The 24,019-nt window shown below is 53.0% G+C and overlaps 7 protein-coding genes across 7 annotated transcripts; 3 read left to right on the top strand and 4 right to left on the bottom strand.

Moving 5' to 3' along the window:
- Positions 1–1,099: 1,099 nt before the first annotated feature.
- Positions 1,100–8,473, bottom strand: VIP1 (inositol hexakisphosphate and diphosphoinositol-pentakisphosphate kinase). Its single transcript, XM_062908936.1, has 2 exons — positions 3,081–8,473; positions 1,100–2,822 (listed from the first exon to the last, which is right to left on the bottom strand). Exons 1-2 carry the CDS (start codon positions 7,919–7,921, stop codon positions 2,333–2,335), a joined length of 5,331 nt encoding a protein of 1,776 aa, XP_062772113.1. The 5' UTR covers positions 7,922–8,473; the 3' UTR covers positions 1,100–2,332.
- A 267-nt stretch (positions 8,474–8,740) lies between these two features.
- UTP21 (rRNA-processing protein utp21) lies at positions 8,741–12,631 on the top strand. The gene is made up of 3 exons (XM_062908937.1): positions 8,741–9,430; positions 9,505–12,184; positions 12,241–12,631. The coding sequence occupies exons 1-3, from the start codon at positions 9,317–9,319 to the stop codon at positions 12,585–12,587; spliced, it is 3,141 nt and encodes a 1,046-aa protein (XP_062772114.1). The 5' UTR covers positions 8,741–9,316; the 3' UTR covers positions 12,588–12,631.
- Positions 12,542–15,370, bottom strand: AGP2 (General amino acid permease AGP2). The gene is made up of 4 exons (XM_062908938.1): positions 14,417–15,370; positions 13,034–14,351; positions 12,834–12,983; positions 12,542–12,774 (listed from the first exon to the last, which is right to left on the bottom strand). Exons 1-4 carry the CDS (start codon positions 14,613–14,615, stop codon positions 12,735–12,737), a joined length of 1,707 nt encoding a protein of 568 aa, XP_062772115.1. The 5' UTR covers positions 14,616–15,370; the 3' UTR covers positions 12,542–12,734.
- On the top strand, positions 15,154–17,791 carry QC763_123743 (uncharacterized protein). Its single transcript, XM_062908939.1, has 2 exons — positions 15,154–16,430; positions 16,496–17,791. Exons 1-2 carry the CDS (start codon positions 15,601–15,603, stop codon positions 16,809–16,811), a joined length of 1,146 nt encoding a protein of 381 aa, XP_062772116.1. The 5' UTR covers positions 15,154–15,600; the 3' UTR covers positions 16,812–17,791.
- On the bottom strand, positions 16,892–18,370 carry QC763_123748 (uncharacterized protein; the record flags this gene model as incomplete). The annotated part of the gene is made up of 1 exon (XM_062908940.1): positions 16,892–18,370. One exon carries the CDS (start codon positions 18,368–18,370, stop codon positions 16,892–16,894), a length of 1,479 nt encoding a protein of 492 aa, XP_062772117.1.
- Positions 18,371–18,848: 478 nt separating this feature from the next.
- Positions 18,849–20,960, top strand: QC763_123750 (uncharacterized protein). Its single transcript, XM_062908941.1, has 2 exons — positions 18,849–19,412; positions 19,473–20,960. The coding sequence occupies exons 1-2, from the start codon at positions 18,905–18,907 to the stop codon at positions 20,618–20,620; spliced, it is 1,656 nt and encodes a 551-aa protein (XP_062772118.1). The 5' UTR covers positions 18,849–18,904; the 3' UTR covers positions 20,621–20,960.
- Positions 20,957–23,340, bottom strand: QC763_123760 (uncharacterized protein; the record flags this gene model as incomplete). The annotated part of the gene is made up of 3 exons (XM_062908942.1): positions 20,957–22,632; positions 22,693–23,063; positions 23,233–23,340. 3 exons carry the CDS (start codon positions 23,338–23,340, stop codon positions 21,804–21,806), a joined length of 1,308 nt encoding a protein of 435 aa, XP_062772119.1. The 3' UTR covers positions 20,957–21,803.
- Between the last annotated feature and the right edge of the window lie 679 nt (positions 23,341–24,019).

Genomic DNA, 24,019 nt, shown 5'->3' on the forward strand with positions numbered 1-24,019 from the left:
TTCCTACACAAGATTTTTGAACATCCACTTGTCCGATCAGATCCGGTTAATCATGGGCCATGTCACGCTTCACTTGGAAAATATGTTGCACGGGAATGACAAATCGCATGGATGGCACCGGGCAGAGCTGTTCTTATTCCGCTGATTCCAGCCTCGACTCGACCAAAGTACTTTGACGCACAAGCCGTGATGTCGATTGCAGGACACCCGAAGTGAAACCGGTGGGCCTGGTTCTTTGCTACTACGCTATTCGAGCGGGCAGGCAGCTCGATGAGCCGACATACCGGTCGGTCGTCAGATGTAACCTTCACCACTCACCGGGCGATGCGGCGTGGGTTGCCGTGAAAAGACTGAGCCGCTGTCAGCTAGGTAATCTCAGCTCGTGCTCATCAAATCCCGGAATCACAGAGCAACCGTATATGATATGTGCGACGACGTCTGGATAGCCAAAAAAACCAAAAAAACCAAAAAAACCGTGTGTGTACACCGCACTCTCTGTGATCTTCCTCCCAACACAACTCGCTTGGCCTCGGACCTGACCTCCGTGCGCCGAATATTCCACAAAGGGAAGAAAGACATGGAAAAAGCTTTTCGCCATCTCCCACCAATTGCCAGACCTCGACACATCTTGCACACAAACAGACGTAAACCTTTCAGAAACACCATCTCGCACAGGGCACGAAGCTACAGGAGAGCTCCCGTTCAGAGGCGCGCCAATCCTGGCTGGAATTGTTGGCGCTGGCCCGTCCCGCCCTCTCACAGCTCCCGCGAAACCGGAACCAAGCTCTGCCCAAAAAGCCACAAAGTTTAGTTGGATGTATGTCTGTGTGGTATGATGTTCCAGTTTGTGACCGATCACTTTGTAATCTTTTGTTGTCACTCGACCGAATGGGAAGGCAAATGCTGGGTATGAACTTGTAAAACCGGGCGGACCTGGTCTGACTTGCCGGGACTCGTCCGTGGTCTTTTGAACCCCCCAAGTGGGAATGATGACACCAGGTTTCACGATCTAACAGCACAGCACCCAAAAGAGCAGCAACACACGACATGTCTAACCCTGTTTATCCTTTTTTTTCTTTCTTTCTTTCTTTCTCTATAGCCCCCCCCATTCCCAGCAATTCCTCCATGCCCTTCCCCCAGATAGCACAATCTCTCCCAAACAGGCTGGGGTCGTTGTCTCTGAATCCACTCCTCCAGTTGTAAACCAGCAAACCTCCGGATCCGTTGTTTCTTGAACCATGGGTGCCGCCTTTTCATCTTTCCTCTCTTTGGCTCTTTTCCACCCTCGGCCGGCCTTCCCGGCCTGACCGTACCTATAGTCCTCGAAAAAGTAAACACCACCCTCCCCTTGCACGACGTCCAAGCAAACGCAACCAAAGACGCTTTGTCGTGCGTCTTTGCATTGGAGGTCCACATCGAGCAGAGTAAAAGACGCCGCTTACTCAGTTGACCTCCTATCTCATGAATGCACCGGCCGGTGTGGTTCCCTACGCAACCGATCCTTTTTGCAACACATACACCCGTCCGTCTCCATTCCCAGAGCCCAGAGGCAATGCCAGATTGCCTAATCGAGACAAAAACGCTCTCCTGGTTTCCCAAGCCTTTCCCACCCCGGCTTAGGCTCAGCTGTTACTACTTTATCCCTGACAAGGCTAACAACAATGGAAAGCTGAAGGATCTTCGATGATGCTTGTGCGCACGAAAAAAAAAAGGAAGGAAAGCAAAAACACGCCAAACGGCCCTCTTTAGGCGGAACTTCGGGACTCGTCACCACCATCCTCCACTTGCTTCGTATTTACATACACCAAAATCTCCACTCTCAACCAGGAAAACAAGAAGGCAAGACAAGAAGGCAAGCCACCATGGTTGACATCACACACACACACGCACACACACACTTTCACCGTTATCTGTTCCGCAGAGCATGAACCTAGTAAAAGCGTGCCAAGTTGGTATGACTTTTGTGATCGATCAACCTAGTGCACCCACACCCCGGTCTAGTTCGCTTCAGATATAACTCCCGGGCCGTTAAGTGACAGTTTTCTCTTTGCTGGGACCGCCTGCCTAGTGGAGGGGGGTGTGAGAATGACGAGTGACTGAATCTGTGCGGTGTTGGGCGATTCGGGCCGGCCCACTGAACGACAACAGGTTACTTGACAGGCAACGACTTCCGATCCAGGGGCGCGATGAAGAAGACGAGCGGGCTGAGGATGCGATCCAGACCAATCCACACCCCCAACCCACGCACATCATGATGTACAACAACAAGCTTCCCCCTATCCTGTCCTTTCTTCCCCACCCGCCCCGTCCCCTACCCGTGCGGCGCGGTAGTTTACAGCTTGTCGTCAGCAGCAGCTTCCGGCTTTGGGTCGCTTGTCTTGAGGGTGGCGGTCATGTTACTAGCAGCGGCGGCGGCCACAGGTGTGGGTACAGGTGTAGACGCATCCACACCCTCTTCCGCCGCTTCTTCGGCTTGTCCTTCCTTGATCTCGCCCACCTTTGGGGTGGCGACGACAGTAGCGACAGATTCATTCGTCGGCGTGGCAGTCTCCACCTCATCAGTGGTAGCAGCAGTGGTGATGGTGGTGCTTTCGGAAGCGGCAGCAGCGTCCCCCGTGGTTTCAGCTGTATTATCAAGAGGACCAGTAGTGGTGGCGGCGGCATGCTCAACCGTCTTCATCTCCAGGCCTTCCTTCTCGCCACCTTCAGCTCCACCGGTTGAACCAGGAGTAGCTACGTTCTCGTCACCGTTGTGCTGCTTCTCTTGGAACGTAAAGGCATCCGATAGGTTGACGGCCAAAAAGGTCTTGGGCAATTTGACTCTGAATGGACAAGCACGCGTTAGCAAATCCACAAATATAAGCCTCTGATATATGCCCAACGTGACCAACGAGATCACCAAAACCAAGGAACCAAAGGTTGGTCCTGTTTGGGTTGACCGACCGGCCCTCTGATACAGGTCCGGCATGGCATGACATGATGCGAAGGGGCTAACGGGGGGATGGGAGTTGCGGAGCAAAGGAAGAGCATCCAAAGCCCAACAAACAGAATGACAAAGAAAGCAAAAAATAGGAACTTACTGATGGAACTTTGCCCTCAAGGTCTCAATAACAAACATCCAGTCGGCATGAGCCGTCAGGCTTCTCCTGGGCGCGCACCCAATGCAGTGCTTGCTGTCGAGCTGCACATCCAGCGGGTCGAACACATGACAGCCGGGGCTAATGGTAATCTTGATGCTGTAGTTGAACACGGGTGTGCCCTCGGCGTCAATGGGTGGGTTGGCCGGCATCTCGTACAGTTCAAAGGAGATCTGCGACAGGTAGTCCAGTTCCGGGATCGTGGCCCGCTTGATCTTAGTCTCGAGGCCGCCCTCCAGAATGCAGTTGAGCAGCGTGTAAATGTGAGATTCCTTTGTGAAGTAGATGAATGACTTGGCCTCCTCGGACGCCTGCATGTCCTCGAGGTCCTGGACGATTTCCTTGAGCAAGGGGAGCGAGGTCAGAAGACCGATCTCAAGCTTCTCGCTGTCCGAGATGCCGTATTCCTGCGGGCAGATGAAATCGAAGAGAACCTTGGCCAGCTGGTACAGCTCCCGAAGGGGCTCAAATCGGGCGTCGGTTTTGGCCTTTGTCTGGCTGTTGCCGCGGTGAAGGTGAAAGTACCTCTCTGGAAGCTCAGCGTCGACATTGCTCGAGGGTCGCAGGCCGTTGAGGAACGACCTCCTACGGAAGATCCGCTTCACAGCCTTGTGGCCCTCCTTCTCAATCTTCTCACTAAGACTCGAAGCTGACCTCTCTGTTTTAGTCTCCTCTGGCAGAGGTGCCGCTCGAACACTATCCTCCGAATCCTTTCCGCTGGCGATCGCCGGCACAGAGCTGGATGCCGTTGCCGACGCGGTTGACGTCTTCCCGTTGGACGACGACGACGACGAAGATGCCGCTGGCGACGGACCTTTTCCGAAATTGGTCTTGTACTCATCTTCAAGCATGTTCTTTGGTGGCGCAAACACCCACTCGAGGAACTGGCGATTGTGGAGGGCATCAAACTTCATGGTATCATAGAGCTCCGAGATCTTGCTCGGATCAACCTTCTCGCCATCGCAGAACTCGGCGAAGAGTTTCTCCCAGCGCTCTTTGAACAGCTCCGCATCCTCACCGCAGCACCACCTCGCCTGGATGCCCGTCACCGCATTAGCCTGCGACAAGGAACCAACCGACGCAAGCGACGAGATTGACACACCAGAGGTGGAGTTCCCATCGGCGGCGCCCTTATCACCAGAAGAGGGGTTGTTGATGGCGTTCAGCGAGTTCACTGCACCACTATACAGCTTCGCGTAGTTGTGCTGCATGACCTTGCGGTGGAAGTTCATCAGCTGCACCACCCTCGTCTGCACCTCGGCCGGCTCAGGCATGTTGTCTGGCCAAGCGAACTGAGGCGGCCTCTCGTTGCCCTTCCGAAGAAGCCCCTTAAGCTTCTTCTTCACCTTGTCCATCTCGTCCTTGGCCGCGTTAGAATCATCCAAAAGATCCTTACGAATGGTGATGAAATCCTCGGGCACATCCTTCTTGTTGAGGAAGCTGGCCGCCCAGATCTGAGCCGAAGTCACGACGCGACGCTCCGAGGAGCTGAAGACATGAACCTCATCGAGAACCTCGCGGTTCATGAGGCCCAAGTCACTGCGCATGCTTTCGCCGAGCTCCTGCGCTTGGTAGCGAGCAGAGTGCGTGGGCTCGCCGCCCCATTTGACAATGAGCTGGAGTTTGTCGAGAACGAGGCTTTCTTCCGCGGCGGTGAACTTGGACATCGTGACGCCTGACAGAGAATCATGGCGCTTAGGCGATCTCCGGGTCTTGTACGCATCGCTGTCGGCCTTGTCACCTTCGCCCTCGGTCTCGGTCTGGAGTGGGTGGTCCTCCTCCTTCATTGTGTCGATTTCGTTCTTTTTCTCAGTCTTGCCGTCATCTTCAGCCGAAGTATCGCTCTTCTTGTCCTTCTTCTTCTCCTTGTCCTCTGGCTTCTTCCTGAACATGGGTTTAATCTGAACCTTGGTGCCGGCCCAGCTGCCCTTCTTGATGAGCACGTTGCGGAGAGCTTTGAGCTTGTTGCGGTCTTCAACACCCTCCCTCATTGCCACATCCACGGCATCGAGGACACTGGCGAGGGCAGGCTCGCCGATGAGAAGAACCTCTTCTTGATGGCCCTTGAGAAGCTCAATGAACGGCGCAGTGTGGAAAGTGAACTTGTACTTTTGCTTTGGCGTTCGGTCCGCGTGACGAATGACGGACACGACACCCTTGAGCTTCCAACTCGGTTTGGGGGGCGGTGGAGGAGGAGGTTCTTGGTCATCTTGGACGGCGGTAACGGTTGTCGGCGTGTCAACCTGCATGACAGAAGGCGCCGCAGAAACAGTCGAGGGGGCAGTAGAAGGTACACTGTCAGCCACCGAAGACGAGAACTGACTGGCCAAGGGACTAGCAGGTATGCTCCCGTATTTCGAGTCTCCCTTGATCGTGATTGTCTGGCTGCTAACCACCTCACCTGGCACCTCCCTGGCCACAGCTGGCTTGTCCATACTTGCCCTGCTTTGCGCCTGCTGGGCAGCCACATGGGCGACCAACTCCCTCTCCTTATTCGCGTACGCCGCACGAACCGCCATGCTGGCCGCCATAGGGTCCACGTCGGAGATCGCAGGCGATGGAATGGGAGGGGTGAGTCCCTCTTTGCGAAGCTTCTCTTTGATGAAGATCTCCTTGAGAATGTTGGCGCAGTGATCGTAGTAATCATCATTATCCTTGACGAAACTCCAACCGTTGACATCGATTACGTAGCTCTTCCCGCCGGCGCGCAAAAAGTCGAAACCGCAAACGCGCTGACCAAACGTGGTACTGATCTTGCTGGCGATCTCCTTTTCCTCGGCGCTCAACCCTGTGACGTACCGGACCTCTTTGCCGTGCGTGTTACGCCTCACGACGCCGTCCACCACTGGCGATTTTCTCGTCTCTGCGTGGCAGTATGTTGGCCCAACCGTGTAAGCTTTTACATCTTCAGCATTGTCAACTTGCATAAAGCGTTCATAGATGAAACTCTCCTCGGGATGGGTGATGCACCTCGGGACAGATAGTCCCTCGACATACTCGCTGCTCTTGTTGCCAATCTTCCGGAAAAGCTTCCTTGCGCCGCCGCCTGCGGAAGAAGGGAAATAGATGATGATGTTGTGGTCCTCACCGCTGGTTGGCTTCTCGACAAATGGCTTCTTGATCAAGGTTCCGTCAACGGACAGGATGTCACCACCATCCAGCAGCTCAACCTTGCGGGGAGCAGCTGCTCTGGCGGCCTCCGGATCAGGATCCGTGGGCTCGAAGACAATCCCACTAATGTCCTTGATGTGCTTACACACGTCAGGTGTAAGAAGCCGGGGGCCGCCATCACGGTTGACTTCAATTCTTTGGGGAGTGGGGACGTTGATTCTATCCAACAGTCTCAAGCACAGCCTTCTGTCCCAAAGAATCTTTTGCATAGGCACATCGTTGACACAGAAAGGTTTTCTGGCCTTGACGTACGCAATGGCCTTGTCAAGCGGGAAGCCGTCCGAGTAGAATGAGATCAGGTAATCGCAGATGGGCCAGTTCTCAATGGACTCGTCAAGAATAACCTTGTCCCCAAATACACAGACGTCGAATTCGCGGTTCTGAATCAGGCGGTTCAAGATATTTCTACTAGGCTTGCTCCGGGCTTTCACGTCCAGCGCGCAGACGCCGATGACGCCCCAGGGAGCGGGCCTAGGTTCTTCCTTCTCTCCGCGGTGGTGATGATGGGAAACGACACGGTCTCCGCTAGGGCTGTGGCTGCTGGCCGCGGTACTACCGCTGAACCTGCGCTTGGCCCGGCTTCGCGATCGAGTAGGTTGAGGACGAGGAGTAGGGGTTGTTCCTGTTTTCTGCTGCGTATCGCCACTTGCTTGAGATTGCTGACCAGTCGTCTTCCCTATATCACCAACAGTTTGACCTCTCGCCTCCCGAGGAGCAAGCTGAAGGGCACCCTGATGAGATCCCTGACTTCCCGTGGTAACTGTGACGTTCGACATGGTCGCTTCAGGCTGGGCTGCCTTATTGGTAGCCATGATGCCAGACACTGACCGATGGCCAGGGACGCCAGAGATGCTATTGTTGTCGCTTCCGTTGGCAGAAGCAGCTGAGCTGATGACTCCGCGAGCAGAGGCAAGACTATAAATCGACCCAATGCTCACGCGGTTGCTGGCGCTTGCGCCGGCCTCGGAAAAGGAAGAGCGGGCGCTGCGGTAGGCGGGTTCTGGTAGTTGGTTGTGGCGATACAGTCCTGTCTCGCTCTGAGTGCTGGGCAACAGGCGAGGGGTCTCGGATTCTTCAATGGCGGTTGCCGAAGAAGAATCTCCAAAATCTCGAGGGGAATAAGGTTGCTCGGAGGGATTGGTTGGGACACGGCGGAGGCTGGTGGCGTCTTCGCTCCAGGCGTCGGAATGGGATGAGTCTCGACGGACAAGATGACCTTGGGCTGGCAGATGGGCTTTCAACGCTTGGTGAGTAATAGCCGTGGAAGGTGGGGGCATGGAGAGATTCGTGCGGTCAACGTGGGCCTCCGCGAGAGTTGTTCCAGGATCGGCCTGCTTGCTCTTGCGGTTGGTAAGACTGGCGAGAGAAGACGAGGAGAGGTTGCGCATATGGAAGCTGGTTCGGTGCGTTCTAGTTCTCACCGGCGAGACTGGTGCTGGTGGCGGCGCGCCTGCCGGTGTGACTGCTGGCGACGTTGAGTTTGCAGCTGGCTCTGCCTGTCCTTGCTCTTTTCCCTTTTCTCGTGGCGCAAAGTATCCGTTCACCGGCTCTGTGGACTCCACCGATGATAGGCCTGCTTCGTCAAGCTTCGACTTGTCAGAGTTTGTGTCCATGGCTAGGACAGAAAATGCGGGCACCGGAACGAGTTCGAGCTTCTTCCTTTGGGTTGGCACGGCACTCTCGGTGTGTGGCTTGCTGGTTCCTGGAAGGGAACAAAAGAACGAGAGGCTTCAGGGGGAAGGGAGGCTGAAAGAGACGTGTTTGTGGACGGTCTGGAAATGCTCGATACCGAAATGCTACCAGTCAGATAAGACTGACACGACGGGGATTATTTATGGTACAAGAATGGTCAATCGATACTGACAAGATGTGGCAATAAACGGTCTAGAGCTGATTTTCTACCAAGCAATAGGAAGAAACAAAACAGAAGCAGAACGAAAAACAAGAACGCCAAACACTTTTGTTTTGTGCCAGTCCCTGCCGCAATCCGATTCCGCTCTGGGGTGCCGTCTGTTCCACGTGAAAATGAAAGAGTCTGGGACAGTAGTGGCCCAGCCAAGCAGTGGCATCCGTAGATTCTCTTCAATGGCGAATGGCCAATGCGAATGGAAGGGGCCGAGAGAAGGGCACGAAGCTGATGGCCAGACTGCCACGACTGGCCTCGCTGGGCTCTCTGGATGGGCCAACCCGGCTCCCGAATCGTGGTTGCACTGCTGCCAACCAGGGCTATTTTTTCCCTGGCGGGGCAGTTTGGAAACCTGGGAGGGGCACACAAAGCATGATGACGCCCTGGCCCGCAGAGCACGAGCCAACATGTGTCATTGGGATGGTGGGGCATCTGTCTTTAATCTTGTCTCTGTTTCCGTTTGCATTGATGGGACATGCTGTCTCAACCCTGAGGGGTATTCTCATGTTCCATCTGCAAGTGATTCCTCCCACAGTCTTCAGCAGTTTGCATCGCCAATGCCTCAGTTCTGCGATCTGTGGCCACAAGGTGTCATATTGAGTGCTGTGCGTAACGGGTAAGTGCTCGCGTGACCCGCTTGGTAGTCATCCGCTTCTCTGGTGTCATGTCGAGCTCCCATAGGCCAAGCAGTTTGGCTTGTCCTAGGAAAACAGGCGGTGAAGAAGCTTTCGGCTGGCTTGCATGAAGCCCCTGTCATGGTTCAGATTCTCGATTATGGCGTCGAAAAACTGCCATGTTCGTGTGTTAATCCGGAGCGGGGGTGCCTGCCGGCGGTGTGTCTTGGCATATATGTCTTCGGCACCCTCGACCCGGCCTGGGGTCGGTGTTCGGTGGTTGTGGGGCCGATCGAAAAAGTTTGGGTGGGGTCCCAAGTCCCCTTTCCCATGTGTGGCTGAAAATTTCTGGACGGGCTTGGTTCAGCGAGGCTGCTGCTGTAAGAAAACTTCCATCACCAATATTTTACTCGCGACAAAGGCCATTGGCAGCGTATAGAGTGGTTTTTTGTGATAGAAAGCTCCTCGTGAGCTGCAACGCGACAACCATGCCTCACTCAGAGATCGACCACCCTTCGACGAAGCGGCAAAAGCGCGATGCGATCGTGAAAGCGCAGCCATCTTCAAAGAGGAGCGGCTCGGCCATTTTTGCGCCTTTCCGGGTACGCATTACCCAACCACAGAAAACTATGCAAATTCGAGATGGAAACAATTCTGACAGTCCTGAGTCCTGTAGACCATTGGTTTAGTTTCACCAACAAGCGTTCCCTTTGCCACGATTCCCCTTGGCAAAACCACCTTCCAGATCACGACTTCTGTCGGCCGTGCCCTGCAAACATACGATCTCAAGCGCGGTCTCAATCTTGTGTTCGTCACCCGCCCTCAGACTCCCGCCGATATAACCGCCACCTGTGCTTGGAAAGAAAAGGTATATGCTGCTTGGGGAAACCCGAGCAAGGGTGAATCTCAAGGATTATGGGCCTTCCAGCGCGGCAAAAAGGCTGCTGAGCTTCAGCTCCCTACCGGCCTCGATCAACCCATCAAACAGATTGTCATTTTTGGCTCGTGGATTATCGCATGCTGTGTCACGAGGATAGAGGTCTTCAAGTCGGCTACACTGGAACACTACACTACTCTCTTTACTGCGGCGGCTAAGAGGGGCGACAATGAAATTACGGGCGGCGTCTGCAACATGCCAACCTTCTTGAACAAGATCTTTGTCGGCCGGAAGGATGGTTGGGTTGAAATTTGGAACGTCAGTACCGGCAAGCTCGTATATACGATCCTGCCGCCCGCACCCAACAGCGGGTCCGTGACTTGTCTGCAACCCTCGCCCGCTCTGTCGTTGCTCGCCATCTCGTACTCTGGCGGTTCTCTGGTCATTCAAAACGTTCTCACAGACAAGAAAGTGTTGCAGATCCAGGCTGGCAGTGAAGGTGCTCCCGTTACCTGCATCTCATTCCGGACTGATGGTCAGGGTGCCGGGGAGGATGGCCGGAAGGATGGTGTTATGGCTACAGCAACTGGTTTTAGTGGGGATGTGACTTTCTGGGATCTCAACAAGGGTGGAAGATCGATGGGTGTTTTGCGCAGCGCCCACAACCCCCCATCACGCAACAAGGCGGCTGGTGGCGGTATCAGCAAAATCGAGTTTCTTCCCGGTCAGCCCGTGATCATCACAAGCGGTCTCGACAACTCTCTCAAGTCTTGGATCTTTGACGAGACACCATTCTCGCCAGTACCTCGCATTTTGCACCAGCGAAGTGGACATGCGGCGCCTGTCAGCTGCCTGCAATTCTTGCCGTCTGATTTCGATGGCGCAGAGGCTGGAAACAAGTGGCTTATGAGCGGTGGGCACGATAGGAGTCTCTGGGGATGGAGTTTGCGAAGAGACGGTCAGAGTACCGAACTATCACAAGGTGCCATTCGGAAGAAGGCAAAGAAAGCCGGTATTCTTGCTGGTGGGTCTTTAATTCAAGGCCCAAGCACAACCTTGGAGGATCTAAAGGCCCCGGAAATCACATGCATCGCATCTTCACTGAACCGCGATGGTGGTATTGGTGCTATGCCCGGAAAGCAGGTCATTTGGGACAAGGCCAACAGCACAAAATACTCTAATGCCGAGCTCAGCGGAATGACGGGCTGGGAGAGTGTCGTTACCGCTCACAAGAACGACCCGTGGGCTCGCACATGGTTTTGGGGACGAAAGAGAGCTGGTCGTTGGGCATTCAAGACTGGCGACGGCATGAATGTTTCCACTGTGGCCATCAGTTCATGTGGCACTTTCGCTGTGGTCGGGTCGGAGGGAGGCAGTATCGACACTTATAACCTTCAGTCAGGTCGGCACAAGCAACGTTTCCCTTCCAGGTTGACACCGGCCCAATTGAGGCAGATCAAGATGATGCAGCTGAGAGCGCTGGACAAGGTCAACGAGCTTCAGGCACGGTCAGCCCAGAGCTTCCCGCCGGGCACTGGCAAGCACACAGCGGCGGTAACAGGTCTTGTTGTTGACTCTCTCAACACAACCATTACCTCGTGCTCGCTCGACGGTAAGATCAAGTTCTGGGACTTTTCCACCGGCAACTTGATCGACGAAATCAACTGGGCGCCCATGACCAAGATAGTGACCTGCCGCTATCATCCAGGCAATGACCTTATCGCGTTTGCCTGTGACGACCACTCCATCCGGGTTGTCGATATTGGAACCAAGCAAACGATCAGAGAATTCTGGGGCTGCCGGGGAGACATCAACGACTTTTGCTTCTCCAATGACGGCAGGTGGATCATTGCTGCCTCTCAAGACTGCATCATTCGCATCTGGGATTTGCCCACAAGCCATCTTATCGACGCATTCCGCACGGAAACTCCCTGCACCGCCCTCGCCTTCTCCAACACGGGCGAGTTCCTAGCCGGCTCGTGTGAAGGCAGCCTTGGTGTTCAACTCTGGACTAACAGAACGCTCTTCAAGCACGTCCCAACCCGGCAAATCTCGGACGCCGAGATTGGCGAGGCGGCCGGCTCTCTGCCGACGGCATCCGGTGAAGGTGGCGAAGGTCTCATTGACGCTGCCTTTGAGGATGATGCCTCGGAACCAGCCGATGATGGCGTAACTGCGCCAGTAATTGACCAGCTCTCCTCTGACATGATGACCTTGTCTCTGGTCCCCAAGAGCAGATGGCAAACCCTTCTGCATATCGACTTGATCAAGCAAAGAAACAAGCCAAAGGAGGCCCCCAAGGCGCCCGAAAAGGCACCATTCTTCTTGCCATCTGTTGGCGGATCGAACTCGCTATTACCTCCTATTGAAGACGACAAGGAGGGCAAGGAGGTTGTATCGAGGATAACGCAGCTAGATGCTACGAGGCAAGAGCAGGCTTTCTCCAGCAAGCTGACTGCCTGCGGGGAAAAGGGTGATTGTAAGTTTCCCGCCGTTGTGATGATTGGATAACAAGATGGCTGACCCTGCATACAGACACCGAGTTTATCGAGCACCTCAAATCTCTTCCTCCTTCGGCGGCTGATCTTGAGCTCCGGTCCCTCTCCATGGGCAACAGTGAGCACGATTACGAAAATAACGAGTTGCTTCACTTTATCAAGGCCTTGACCAGCAGGCTGATCGCCAGAAGAGACTACGAGCTGACACAGGCGTGGATGACTGTGTTCCTGAAGCTGCACTACGACCTTGTGATGGCCAACGACTGTCTTCTCAAGGCGCTGGACGAGTGGAAAGAGCACCAAGCGCGGGAAAGAGATAGGCTGGATGACTTGATTGGGTACTGCAGCGGCGTTGTTGGATTCTTGAGGAATCCCAGGACATGAATCAAATGTTTTTGTTTTGTTTTTCTGGTAGCATGTAATGTTGGAATCGAAAGTGAAAACCAGGAGAAACTTATATATCACTAACTTTGCTGGAGTATTACTCTCACTAGGTTTGTCGCTCTCTGCTCTTCTGTCACCAATATCGCTCTATCCAAACAACCGATCCAGCACCCTGTCAAAGGCGTTCCTGTCGTGACGTTAGTAAAAAGAAAGGGTCTTTCGCAACTGATATAGAAAAATACGTACTTTGGGGGGCTGGAAACATATGTCCTTTGGTACTCTTCAATTTCATCGACATTCTTTACCAAGTCGATCTCATCTGAGCGATGCAGTTTTGTCTTGTTGACAAACTTGTATCCTAGATACAAAATCGGACATACCGCAATCATTGTAAACCTGTTCTCAGTCAGCTGGGCACTCTTGACTTGGTCCGGAATTAGACTTACGAAAATAAGAACGTTGGCACATCCCACTTTCCGGGCAGGAAAACCGTGTACCCTCCGACAAACGTCATGACGGACGTCCCGATCAGCGCATACCACGCCGCATAAGGTTGCAACATGGCCTTGTACGGCAGGTCGTCTCTCTTGAACCCCTGAGCCTTCATCCCATAGTAGAACCGCAGGTACGTCACACACATGCAGGCAAAGTTGATCAGTTGGCTCGCCGTGACCAAGTTCACAAACCACTGAAGCACCACTGCGGCATCGTTTGAGACCTGCAAGAAACTCAAGAGCGAGATTCCCAAAACTACCAAGACGGCATACAGAGGCACTCCCTTAGTTGTGACCTTTGTAAATATCTTTGGAGCCTTCCCCTCTAGCGCCATGCCGTAAAGAGACCTTGAAGCGCAATAGACATAGCTGTTTCCCGCCGAGAAGGCCGCCGTCAGGACCATAGCATTGACAATATCCGGCAGCACCCTGATGTTCAGCCGGTTCATCGCAATAACATATGGGCTTGCAGCTGCGCCCGGTGCACCCGTCGAGAATGCTATCTTCATCTCCTCGTCAGTGTATGGCACGAGAACACCAACCGCCAAACTTCCGAGCATAAAGAATGTCGTTAGCCGGTAAAACACGGCATTGAAAGCCCTGGGCATCACCACTCTCGGGTTTTCCGCCTCCCCGGCTGCCATGCTCACATAATCCGGCCCTGCTATGGTGAACGATGCCTGGATCAAACACTGCAGAAATCCTAGAAATCTCCCCAAGTCTCCTGTGTGGTACAACTCGGCAAAGGCGCCTGGATCGCTCCAGTATCGAAACCCAAACCTGTCTCCTGTCGGGTTCCCACCGCACATTACCACCACGGTAAAGATCAAGAGGGCAATAATGAGCAGCACTTTTCCCAGCGCAGCCCAAAACTCCACCTCTCCATACCACTGCACAGCCAGCACGTTGATCAACCCATACAAGCAGATGATAATGGCGATGATTCCTCCAGCGGGTACAATCTCGGAGCCTTTCCAATAATGCAAAATAACATTGCAGGCAACAATTTCAAACGGCACCAGCGCGGCCTCGAAGATGAAGAAATTCCACCCGCAGGCAAAACCAAAGGCTTCGTCGACATAACGGCCAGCGAGTCGGATGAATGGCGAGGAAATGGGAAGGTAGGTCACCATCTCGGCCATGCAGAGCGTCACGGCAAGGATGAAGGAGCACCAAATGGTGAAGGCGAGGAAGAGGGAGGCGGGTCCACCTTGGAGGAGACCACGGCCGATCTGGACATAGAGGGCTGTGCCGATTGTCCCGCCAATTCCTATCTCTGCGTGTTAGTTACGAAAAGAAGCAAGAGCAGTGGGGTTGCCTAGGGCAAATGGTTACCTATAAGTTGAATGTGACGAGACTTAAGCTGGCGTCTCATGCTATGCTCTTCTACCTGGGACCCGGAGAGCGACGGCGATGAAGGGGGGCCCCTTTTCTTTTCGTCGGTGCCACCATTGCTGAGAGAAGATGATAAGCCCCCTTTCTCCTGATCATGGCCTCCTGGGTTGGCAATAAGGTCGATTCCCGTGGAGGACATCGCTCCGTGGTGATTTATTTCAGTTGATCTCGATGGATTTGTTTGAGTAGGAGTGAAAAGAATTCCACCACAAAGATCATTCTGGTGATGCTTTTCTTTTTGTAAAAAATATCACGGGGAACCAGACCGAGGCAATTGGCGGTGTCTTGCAGGGAGACCGAATGTTTTGACGGAAGGAGCAATGCTACAACGGATGCAGAGATCAATGTTGTGCTGGGTCGAGTAAACGATGGTTGGTTAGGAAGGGCAAGTACGTCACTTTTTGAAGCACGTAATTCAATTTTCTAAAGACGGCCCACGGTGATCAGATCCCAACGGGGAAAGGAGGATCCAACGAAAATATCTGTAGGTTTTAGCGACTGGAGGAGAGGACGTGGGGGAACCACCCGGATGTGTGCCGTTCGCCGGTTCGTGACACTTTCCTTGCATATCCTCCACAGCACGAGGTGAACGCAACCGGGAAGCACCCTGCTGTCGCCTGTAAAGCCGATCGGGGGTCGCCGAAGGATCTGAACTGTGGAACGTGCCAAGGCCGGTCCCGTTCCGATTCGGTATTCAACGACAGCCGTAACTGCCGTCCGAGATTTGGTCCGACTGGATTGTCTGATTCAACACTTTCAGCGGAACAATCGCACAGAAAATAAACTCAAATGCCATTTCATTCGAAATCTCTCGTACATGCGCTAACCACCGCAATGGCGGTACCCGGACAGCAGACAGGTCTGGGACGGCTGCCCAGTGGGCTTTGGGTCGGTCAAACTCAAAATGACCATGACGTCTTGATTCAAGTTGGGTAGGTACGGTGGCTGATTTGGGGCATGGTATTCGATCCTCCGGTCTTTTTGCAAAACAAACCCACGATCTCGTCCTCGTCCCATGACATTTGTTAACTGAACCCATCGACAAAAATCCCAATCGCAGACGTCACATCGCATCGTCCAGAGAACAGGCCCGAAGGCACCCCACATTCGGGTAGGCCATCACCATGTGCCGGGGAACAAAGTCCAGAATGAGCTGTGGTCATTTCCATGTCAGCTTCCACGAACGGTGCCACCCTTGGTGCAACGAGCCTCAAGTACAGTTCATCGGGCAAAAAGACGAGCGATGCGGCCACTGTATCGCGAAGACCCAGGTGGACACTTCAAGAGCCAGCAGGCTCCAGGATGCTTGGGATTCATATTGCAACGATGCGAAGCAGGAGGTGCTTGTGTCTCTCCGGGAAAAGATCATCTCCGCCAACCGGGAAGTCAGGGCTCTCAAGGAAGAGTTCCCCGACCTGGACGGTCTATCATCTGAGCTAGAACGAGTACGAAAAGAACAGTCTGAAACCATGCGGATGATCCACGCACAAATGGAACGGGCGAAGGAGGAAGGGGCCATGAAGGAACTGTTGCTCATGCAAGAAAGGAAGAGTTCTCTCCAAAGGAAGAGGGACTCCGGGCGTTGTGAGAACAGGGCCACGGGGAATCAATTACTCGAATCTCTTGACGGGGATATTGAGCGCCTGAATGAAGAGCAAGTGATGCTGATGGAAAGGTCTCCCGAGCTTACCAGGCTCATCTGGCTGGATCGGCAACTGGTGCAGCTGGAATCCAACGAGACAACGCTGTGTTCACACGACAGTCTAGCAAAGCTAGATGCTATCACCAGAAGCCGGGATGTTTACGTGGCCGACGAGATCAGACTGACAGAGGAACGGCTAAGCAACCTCAAGTCTATCGAGGGGCGATTGAGACATCAGGCAATGCAAGAAAAGGCAGAGGTCAAGAACGCCCGATGTGAAGGTCGTGCGGCTGCTCAGAAAGAGCCTGACAGGTATGTACGGCAGTTTTCTCTTCTCCCACAACCTTTTCTCGTATATTTTTGACAATAGGGTGTAGTGATTTGGTTCAAGTCGAGGATACTCCCGTCGCATGTCCCGAGACGCTGTCGCTTACCACCAACACAAAACGCAGTCTTACTACCGCCGCGGCCCCCGAGACCCTATCATCTACCACGAGCAGACCAAGCATTCCAATACCTCGTTATTCATTGCCTCGTTCTTCATTGCATCGCCCGTCTAGCTATATTTCCAGGCAATCCATTATCGAACAGAACCAGCCTCGTATTCTGTATCGAATTTTCACTCTAGCCACTGATCCCGCCGAATGCAGCTCCAGATGGTCGTTGAGGGCCTCACAACATTACGGCGAGTAGCCTGCTTGCCGTATTCTTGGTTTCCTACAAAAAAAGAAAATCCAAAAAGAAGCAAACAGAAGCAAACCGTCCGTGTTTTTCTATCCCCCCCCTTGCTGTCTATTCTCCTCCAAAAACTGCCTCACCTCCTTTACCCTCGTCACCTCCCCCTTCTCCTTTCCCATGGTATTCTTCTTCTGGGTATAAAACTTGACTCTATCATGTGCCAACTTTCCAGCGCGGCGTTTATCAGTTGGACAGCGCAACAGCGGAATCAGAACAATGGCGGAGAGCGTATCAAAGACTTTTTGGGGCGTCACCCCGTGGCGGGCGGCCACCTCGTCGTACGGGAAGGTTTCCTCGGCCGTTTCGGCAATGTCGATGAGCAAGTTTGGAGACGGCTTTTTGCGGAGGGGGATGGTGAATTTTGTCTTGTTGAGAGGCTGTTTTTCGGGGGCTGCGGTGGGTGCTTTCAACAATTGGGGTGGTGGTGGTGGTGGGAGCACTGGTAATATTTGCGTCTGCAGTTGAGAGGATGGCTGAAGAGGAGCTTGCTGAAGCCAACGCATGTGCTCTTGCTGAACTACGGTGCAATGAAGGCCGGGTGGCTTGCATGGGCTTTGATTATGAATCGGACTTTGGACAGAGGTTGGGCAACATGGGCGCCCTGGCGTCGATTGCGAGCCCGGTGGAATCAACATGTGTCGTGGTTGTTGCTCTTGTTTCGGGTTGTGAGGTTGCAATACCGGTGGACTCTGACTTTGCATTGGACGTGGATTCATCCACGGGTTTGGGCTCGAGTTCATGTTCAAGTTCATGTTTGGTTGTGGCATTGGAACAAGACTTCCCATAGAGTACATTGCAAAGGGAATAGCGTTTGGTCCAAATGCTGCTTGGTTGATCATCTGACTGGACATGTGTGTGCTGCTAGTGATGAGAGCATTGTTATCTGATGGTGAAAGCATTTGACCTGTCTCATACGCCAGATTGTTCATTGCGATCCCCCCAAAATCGAGGCAGGGGACTTGCTCGAAACATGGCGACGATGTGGAATTGAACAAAGCGCTGGAACTGGCGAAAAGCGATGTTGGATGGCTTGTAGATGGCATTGGCTGCGACATCTGTTTGGGTGAAACTGCCACCGACATGCGTGGCACGCGACTGATTGGAGGGAAATCCGTAGGGAAGGCAAAGCTTTCAAGAACTTGGATTAATGTACTGGGTTGTTCGGGGCTCATTCTGGGGCTAGGATCCTGAGATGGGGCTGGCCCAGTGTCAGTAGTTCTAGTGACGCTGCTGGGTGGTGCAGGTTGATCGGAAGCATGGCGATGGCTAGCAGAAGCTGGATGTAACTGCGCGCTGGTTTTGGTTATTCTAGAAACTGCCAGGTCTAGCTTTTGATTGTTCAGGTGTGGGTTTGGGGCTGGCTGGTCGTTCAGGCGTGGCTTCTTGACGGGACAACAAGATATAAACTCCACTTCATCATCGTCCGCCGTCCGTTTGGCTGGGATTGCTTGAGCGGGCTTTGCTGCCACTAGCTGGGACGCTGAACCCTTCTCCTGCTGTTTCGAAGACGACATGATGGCTACTTTTTCGTCGGCAGTGGATGTGTGGGTGCGAACTGGCTTCAGGGCAAGCGCGAGTTATATGTCCAACGATTCAAAGCATCGCGTTAAAAAGCTGGCGGTGAAAAAGGAACACATGGGAGCCTGTCATTTGATCCGATAAGTACTTCACAGGAGGCATCTTTGAAGAGTTGGAATGCGGGACAAGGGGACTATTGAATGGATGCAGCTTGTTGTACATGGCTTCATGATTCAGCAGGAGAGCAAAGCTTGGGCTGTTGTGCGCATTAGGATGAAATGTAGAGTAGACCTTTCGATGATTATGCATCAAGGTTCTCAGCTGAGGCTCTATATACCTGAAGTAAAAGGTGAATGAGGGGTTCCAATATGGTATGTTCACCATGTTGGAGTCTTGTGTTTTGTCTCAGAAAGGTGCAGCTCCTGAACAAGGGGAAAGGGGGTGCCAAGATCTGAGCTACGCTACTGCAGCTGTCACAAGTCTGTGAGCAGCTGGCCACCACTGCGTGGGTTCTGAGTCCCCACTCGCCTATGGCCCAAGCTCCCAACGGCAGGGCAAGGCTGAGCTTCTGCCTTGTGAATTGCTCCCCGCATCATCTCCAGCTCTCCCTAATTCTTCCACCAACAATCTTGTGTTTGTCTCCCAACGAAATCGAAGTAACTACCAAACTTGCTTCCAAATACACGCCCAAAGAAGCCATAAGTATTTTTTTCGACCCAGAAGCGATCACGAACCGAAGAAGCACCACCATGGCGAACCAGGCAGGAGGGGCCAACGAGCTGCTATCCGTCCAGAAGTCATCAGACTCCGGTCTCCAAATCATTCTTCACCCACTCCCGATCCTTGAGATTTCCGACTTTATTACCAGAGGTTACCAAAGGAACTACAAGGGCGCCGTTGTTGGTGGACTTCTTGGTCAGCAAAATGGCCGCGAGATCACTATTGAGCACAGTTTCAGCATCAAGTCAGTGAAGAAGGAGGAGGATGGTGGTGTCTACGAGCTCGATGAAGAATGGTTCAGGCAAAGATTGGATCAAAGTATGAGAATTCATCCAGTCATTTAAGCAGTACGCGTTTTGGCAACTAACGTGGCGGAAGTGAAACTTGTCCACAAATCACCACAGCTCGACCTGGTAGGCTGGTATGCCCTCGTGCCCAAGTCGGGCCCAACAGTCCTCCACCTGCCAATCCACCGCCAAATCAGCACTGTCAACGAGTCCGCCGTATTGTTAGGATTCCATCTGGAGGACATGCTTTCTCCCGCGGCTGGGGACCCGCTTCCAATCACGATATATGAGTCGAACATGGAGGCCGAAGGTGAAGATAAGGAGATGAAGGATTCCGAAAACCCAACCAACATGGTTCTCCGCTTCCGCAAACTTCCCTACGCAACTGAGACTGGAGAGGCCGAGATGATAGGCATGCAGTTCATTCGTGAGGGTGGCGCCAACGCTTCGGCAGATGATACCCCAGTCGAAACCAAAAACATCGCTGAGCAATTTGAGCAAAAGATCGCCGTGACGGATGGCAAGGGCAAGCGTAGGGCCGTTATGACCTCTGGTTCCGTTTCGAAGAACCCAGTCAGTCCGAGTAAAGGCAAGGGGAAACAAAAGGACGAGCCCTCCTCTTCCCCACCGCAGGCCGAGCCACCCAATCCCGACATCAACCTCACCAGGTCAGAGTCAGAGTACATGGCTGCGCTCCAAGCAAAGTTCAATGCTATCAAGATGCTCAAATCACGTATCGCTTTGATCATCACCTATCTGCAACGCCTCCCTCCCACTTTCACGGAAGGAAAGCAAACCACACAGGAAGCTTCTGATGCTGCTCGTGCCTCTGGCGGCCAATACACGATTCCCTCGAATAACATACTCCGGCACATTCAGTCGCTGGTCACCAACATTGACCTTGTCACCCCTGCTGAACAGGCTGCTTTGCGAAAGGAAATGCTGCAGGAGACCAACGATGTAAAACTCATCTCTTTGATCTCTGACTTGTTGACCAGCGTCGCTGAGGTCAAGGAGGCAGGTAAAAAGTTCAGCATCCTGGAGTCATCAAAACAAACACGTGGACCGAGAGGTGGTGTTGGGTATGGCGGGCCAGTGGGAGACAAGAGCAATGACTATGAATTAACCGGTTCCTATAGCCCTATTCATTCGAGGGGACATGCTGAGTTTGGCACGACAGGGTCTGTTTCACAAGAGTTTGGTGGTGCCTCCGATATGCTTCACAACCTCTCTGATTAAAGTGCTCGTGACGACGAGAGCGGACCACAATAAACACCGAGGGGCTCTACAAAAACAGGAGGTGAAGGGGTTGGGGAGCGCTAAGGGCAGCAGACATGTACATGCACGAAACATAACGAATATGTGTCCCCGGTGAGCAAGATAAAGCGATGACAATTATGATGAGTTTATGTATGGCGTTAGACATCCGGGCAAGACAGGACAGGGGCATGAATCAGGGTCAGGAAATCAGGCAAGGGCATGGGCATGGAAAGGAAACATGATTGGTGGTAGCATCAGCCAGTCACCACGAATACAGGAAAATGCTATGCCTTTGAGCCAACAAAGCTATACACCGGTAAAAGTCATGCAAAATTAGAGACTACTTGATTACTAGTCTGACTGGTGACCTCACAAAAACTCCCAAAACAGATATAGCATGTGTGAGTGAGAAAATAGACAGCGACCAAGGAGAAACAACACAGTAGAATTGGTCTGCCTACCCACATTCAAGCCCCAACCAGCTTCCGAACCCCTCTGCTCTCTATCACCATATTGTTATCGCTCCCCTGATGTGAATCACAGCTCTTCATCTGCTCCATATTTGCTTACCTGCTGCGCTTGGAACCTTCTGCAATGCCCAGTGGCATTATCGATAGCACAGCAACATCTGATTTGGTGAACCCTTGGTGTTCATTGAAAGGAACAAAGCCAAAGACGAAAGATTGATCACACCAAGGAGATGAAAACAGCATCATCGTGAAAGAGACAGAAAGATAAAAAAAATAATAAAAAGTAGTGATTAGAAAAAGGCAAAAAGGTCATGTCCCCCATCTGTCTATCCCATCCCAGTCTTTGTTGCTTCAAACCGCTGGAACCTAAAAGAGAGAGAAAAAAACAAAGTGATGACAGTAATAGTAGGTAAGAAATGATCGCACACTCTAATAAGAGAGAAAGTGGCAAAAAAGTAATCAAGAAAAAAAACATCCAAAAAAAAAATCAAAAGAAAACACTGCCAATCCCTGATTTAGGGATGACAAGGTATCATCGTGGTAATCATTAGACCCATTTCCTGTCCACCCATCCATCTATATTGTTGCTTTGGCAATACCGAAAAAGAGATGTCTTCATATACAAGAAGCTGAGATCAAAGAAGAGAGGTCGAAACCGAGGCGGGGGGCTGATCATCATGAGTCTGCACAGTCTACTCGGCTTCAATGACGACCTTGAGTACGAGATTGCCGTCGTCATCCACGGTCCTGCTCGCGAGCTCAAACGCCCCCTTGGCATTGTCGAGGCCCTTGAAGCGGTGGGTGACCATCTCGTCCAAGTTCGGCAGAACATACCCGCCACGGGTTGGTCTGTTGCGGGCGCAGAGGAGCTTTATTCCGGTAGCATAGGTGTTGGCATACCGAAAGATACCCAGGATGTCAATCTCGCGTAGATGGGCTACCGACATGGGAAGGGTTTGGATCGGCGTCCCCATGCCCACCATGATGACCTTTCCTCCGGCCTTGGTGGCGTACAGGGCTGTGTGCATGCACACCTCTTTGCCAGTACATTCAAACGTGATATCGACGCCATCGCCCTCGTCATCGATCAAAGGGCTAGAGTCGTTTGCCTCGGCGAGCATCTCGGCAGCGAGTGTCTTGGCCGTGTCAAGGGAACTCTGAAACGAGATGGTGCTGGCGGGTGTCATGACGCCTTCGCAAGGCGTCGACGTGCCCGAGTTGCTGCTGTTGTACAGTGATGAGCAGCTGGAAGAGGTGTGGAGCTGTTTTGGCACCACATAGCCGTGTGTGGCAAAGCCTTTGGCGATGGCAAAGTTGACCCTGCCTTGGTCCACATCTGCAATGGTGACGGTAGAGCATCCGGACTGGCGAGCCATGGCGGCGGTCAGAAGACCAACAGCTCCCGCACCAAGTACAAGTGCACTGGAGCCAGGCGTAGGAGTGGCCCGGTTGACAGCATGCAGGGCTACTGAGAGGGGCTCAAGCAGAGCAGCAGCATCAAAGGAGATATTCTCGGGGAGCCTAGAAAGACAAGGTTTAGGCGTCCGATCTATGACGAGACATGTAGATTGCCAAACATACTTGTGACACCACGTTGCGGGGTGGTTTATGCGATCTTGCAAAGTGCCCTGGAAATGCGGGAACGATTTGGCACTGCTTCTGAACCGCATCTTCTTGCAGAGGTTATACCTCCCCTGGCGGCAGATACCACACTGGCCACAGGGTATACCGACCTCGAGTGCAACGCGGTCACCAACATTAAAGCCGGTGACGTGAGGCCCGATGGCAACGACGGTTCCCGAGGACTCATGACCCAGAGAAAGGGGCTGGCAGGCACAAAGGTCACCGTTGGCGAACTTCTTGTAGTAGGACACATCAGATCCACAGATTCCTGTAGTCTTGATGGCAACCTGTAGTTCACCAATCCCCGGTTCTTGGATATGTCTTTGCTCCTAAACGTGGTGTGAGCAGCTTGACCATTGGACGCAGCTGGCCGAAAATGTCAAGGCTGAGAAACGACCCCTATCATAGTCCCTGTGTAACCGACCGATCTAAGATCTCTTGGGGCACCCAGGGGTCAGAAGGCGAGGGGCGGGGTGACAGCTATAAAGACAAACTTACCAATCGTAAATCACGCGGGCCATGCAGGACTGACGCATTGATCGTTGAAGCCTTTGACATGGCGGGTATGTGCATTGGCGCCGAGTCACCAGTTGCGGAGGGCGCCATCTTCAAGGAAGGGAAACGGGGGGCGTGGGATGTAAGTGGGATGTAGAGGTGGGATAGGTGTGTCCAGCCAACGAGGGGCCGTAAAAAGGGGTCTTCCCCGTGGGGTTTGGGAATCCGGGGAGCGCAGCTAGGGGACCAAAGGCTTGCTGTGTGATCCGAGAAGCACCACTGCGGCTCTGTTTGGTGTACGTGGGCGCGGGATGATGTGAGTTGAAGGGTGGTCAGGGAACGCGAGAGAATCGAGGGACAGAAAAAGATAAAAATGTGAAGGGGCAGAGGCAAGTCTGGTGGCGACGCTTGTGTATGGTTATGAAGGAGGGGGTGAAAACCTCTCAGGGCCAGGGGAAACGGATCTGGAGTGGATGGAGCAAGTGAGGAAAAGCTGGCGGATGCTCGTAAACTCAGATCAAGAGTGGGGGTCTCGCCAGGCTCTTTAAGTATAGTAACGACGGTTTGGTTGCTATGATATGAAGCACTGACGTGCTGATATGTGTCAATCCTTGGTGGATGCAGTCCGGGGGTGGGAAGGTAGGAAGCAGCAGCGTCAAGAAACCAGGGGCTAGACAAGGTTCAGGAGCGGAAGTGAAGATGCTTGTCTTCCCTCTCTAGAGCCAAAGCACCACTGTGAACCAGCCGGCTCACCCAGTCAGATATCGACTAGTTATCTCTACTTCTGCAC

The sequence above is a fragment of the Podospora pseudopauciseta genome, chromosome 1, assembly GCF_035222475.1.
Source record: "Podospora pseudopauciseta strain CBS 411.78 chromosome 1, whole genome shotgun sequence".
In the NCBI taxonomy this organism is placed as follows: domain Eukaryota; kingdom Fungi; phylum Ascomycota; class Sordariomycetes; order Sordariales; family Podosporaceae; genus Podospora; species Podospora pseudopauciseta.

Bases quoted from the DNA above. Each gene is read 5' to 3' on its own strand.
- VIP1 (XM_062908936.1), bottom strand. From the start codon at position 7,921: ATGGACACAAACTCTGACAAGTCGAAGCTTGACGAAGCAGGCCTATCA. The intron at 2,823-3,080 runs GTAAGTTCCTAT...TTGTCCATTCAG, and splicing joins TTGAGGGCAAAGTTCCATCA to AGTCAAATTGCCCAAGACCT.
- UTP21 (XM_062908937.1), top strand. From the start codon at position 9,317: ATGCCTCACTCAGAGATCGACCACCCTTCGACGAAGCGGCAAAAGCGC. The intron at 9,431-9,504 runs GTACGCATTACC...TGAGTCCTGTAG, and splicing joins CCATTTTTGCGCCTTTCCGG to ACCATTGGTTTAGTTTCACC. The intron at 12,185-12,240 runs GTAAGTTTCCCG...CCCTGCATACAG, and splicing joins CTGCGGGGAAAAGGGTGATT to ACACCGAGTTTATCGAGCAC.
- AGP2 (XM_062908938.1), bottom strand. From the start codon at position 14,615: ATGTCCTCCACGGGAATCGACCTTATTGCCAACCCAGGAGGCCATGAT. The intron at 14,352-14,416 runs GTAACCATTTGC...ACGCAGAGATAG, and splicing joins TCGTCACATTCAACTTATAG to GAATTGGCGGGACAATCGGC. The intron at 12,984-13,033 runs GTAAGTCTAATT...GACTGAGAACAG, and splicing joins GTGCCAACGTTCTTATTTTC to GTTTACAATGATTGCGGTAT.
- QC763_123743 (XM_062908939.1), top strand. From the start codon at position 15,601: ATGTGCCGGGGAACAAAGTCCAGAATGAGCTGTGGTCATTTCCATGTC. The intron at 16,431-16,495 runs GTATGTACGGCA...AATAGGGTGTAG, and splicing joins GCTCAGAAAGAGCCTGACAG to TGATTTGGTTCAAGTCGAGG.
- QC763_123750 (XM_062908941.1), top strand. From the start codon at position 18,905: ATGGCCCAAGCTCCCAACGGCAGGGCAAGGCTGAGCTTCTGCCTTGTG. The intron at 19,413-19,472 runs GTATGAGAATTC...ACGTGGCGGAAG, and splicing joins CAGGCAAAGATTGGATCAAA to TGAAACTTGTCCACAAATCA.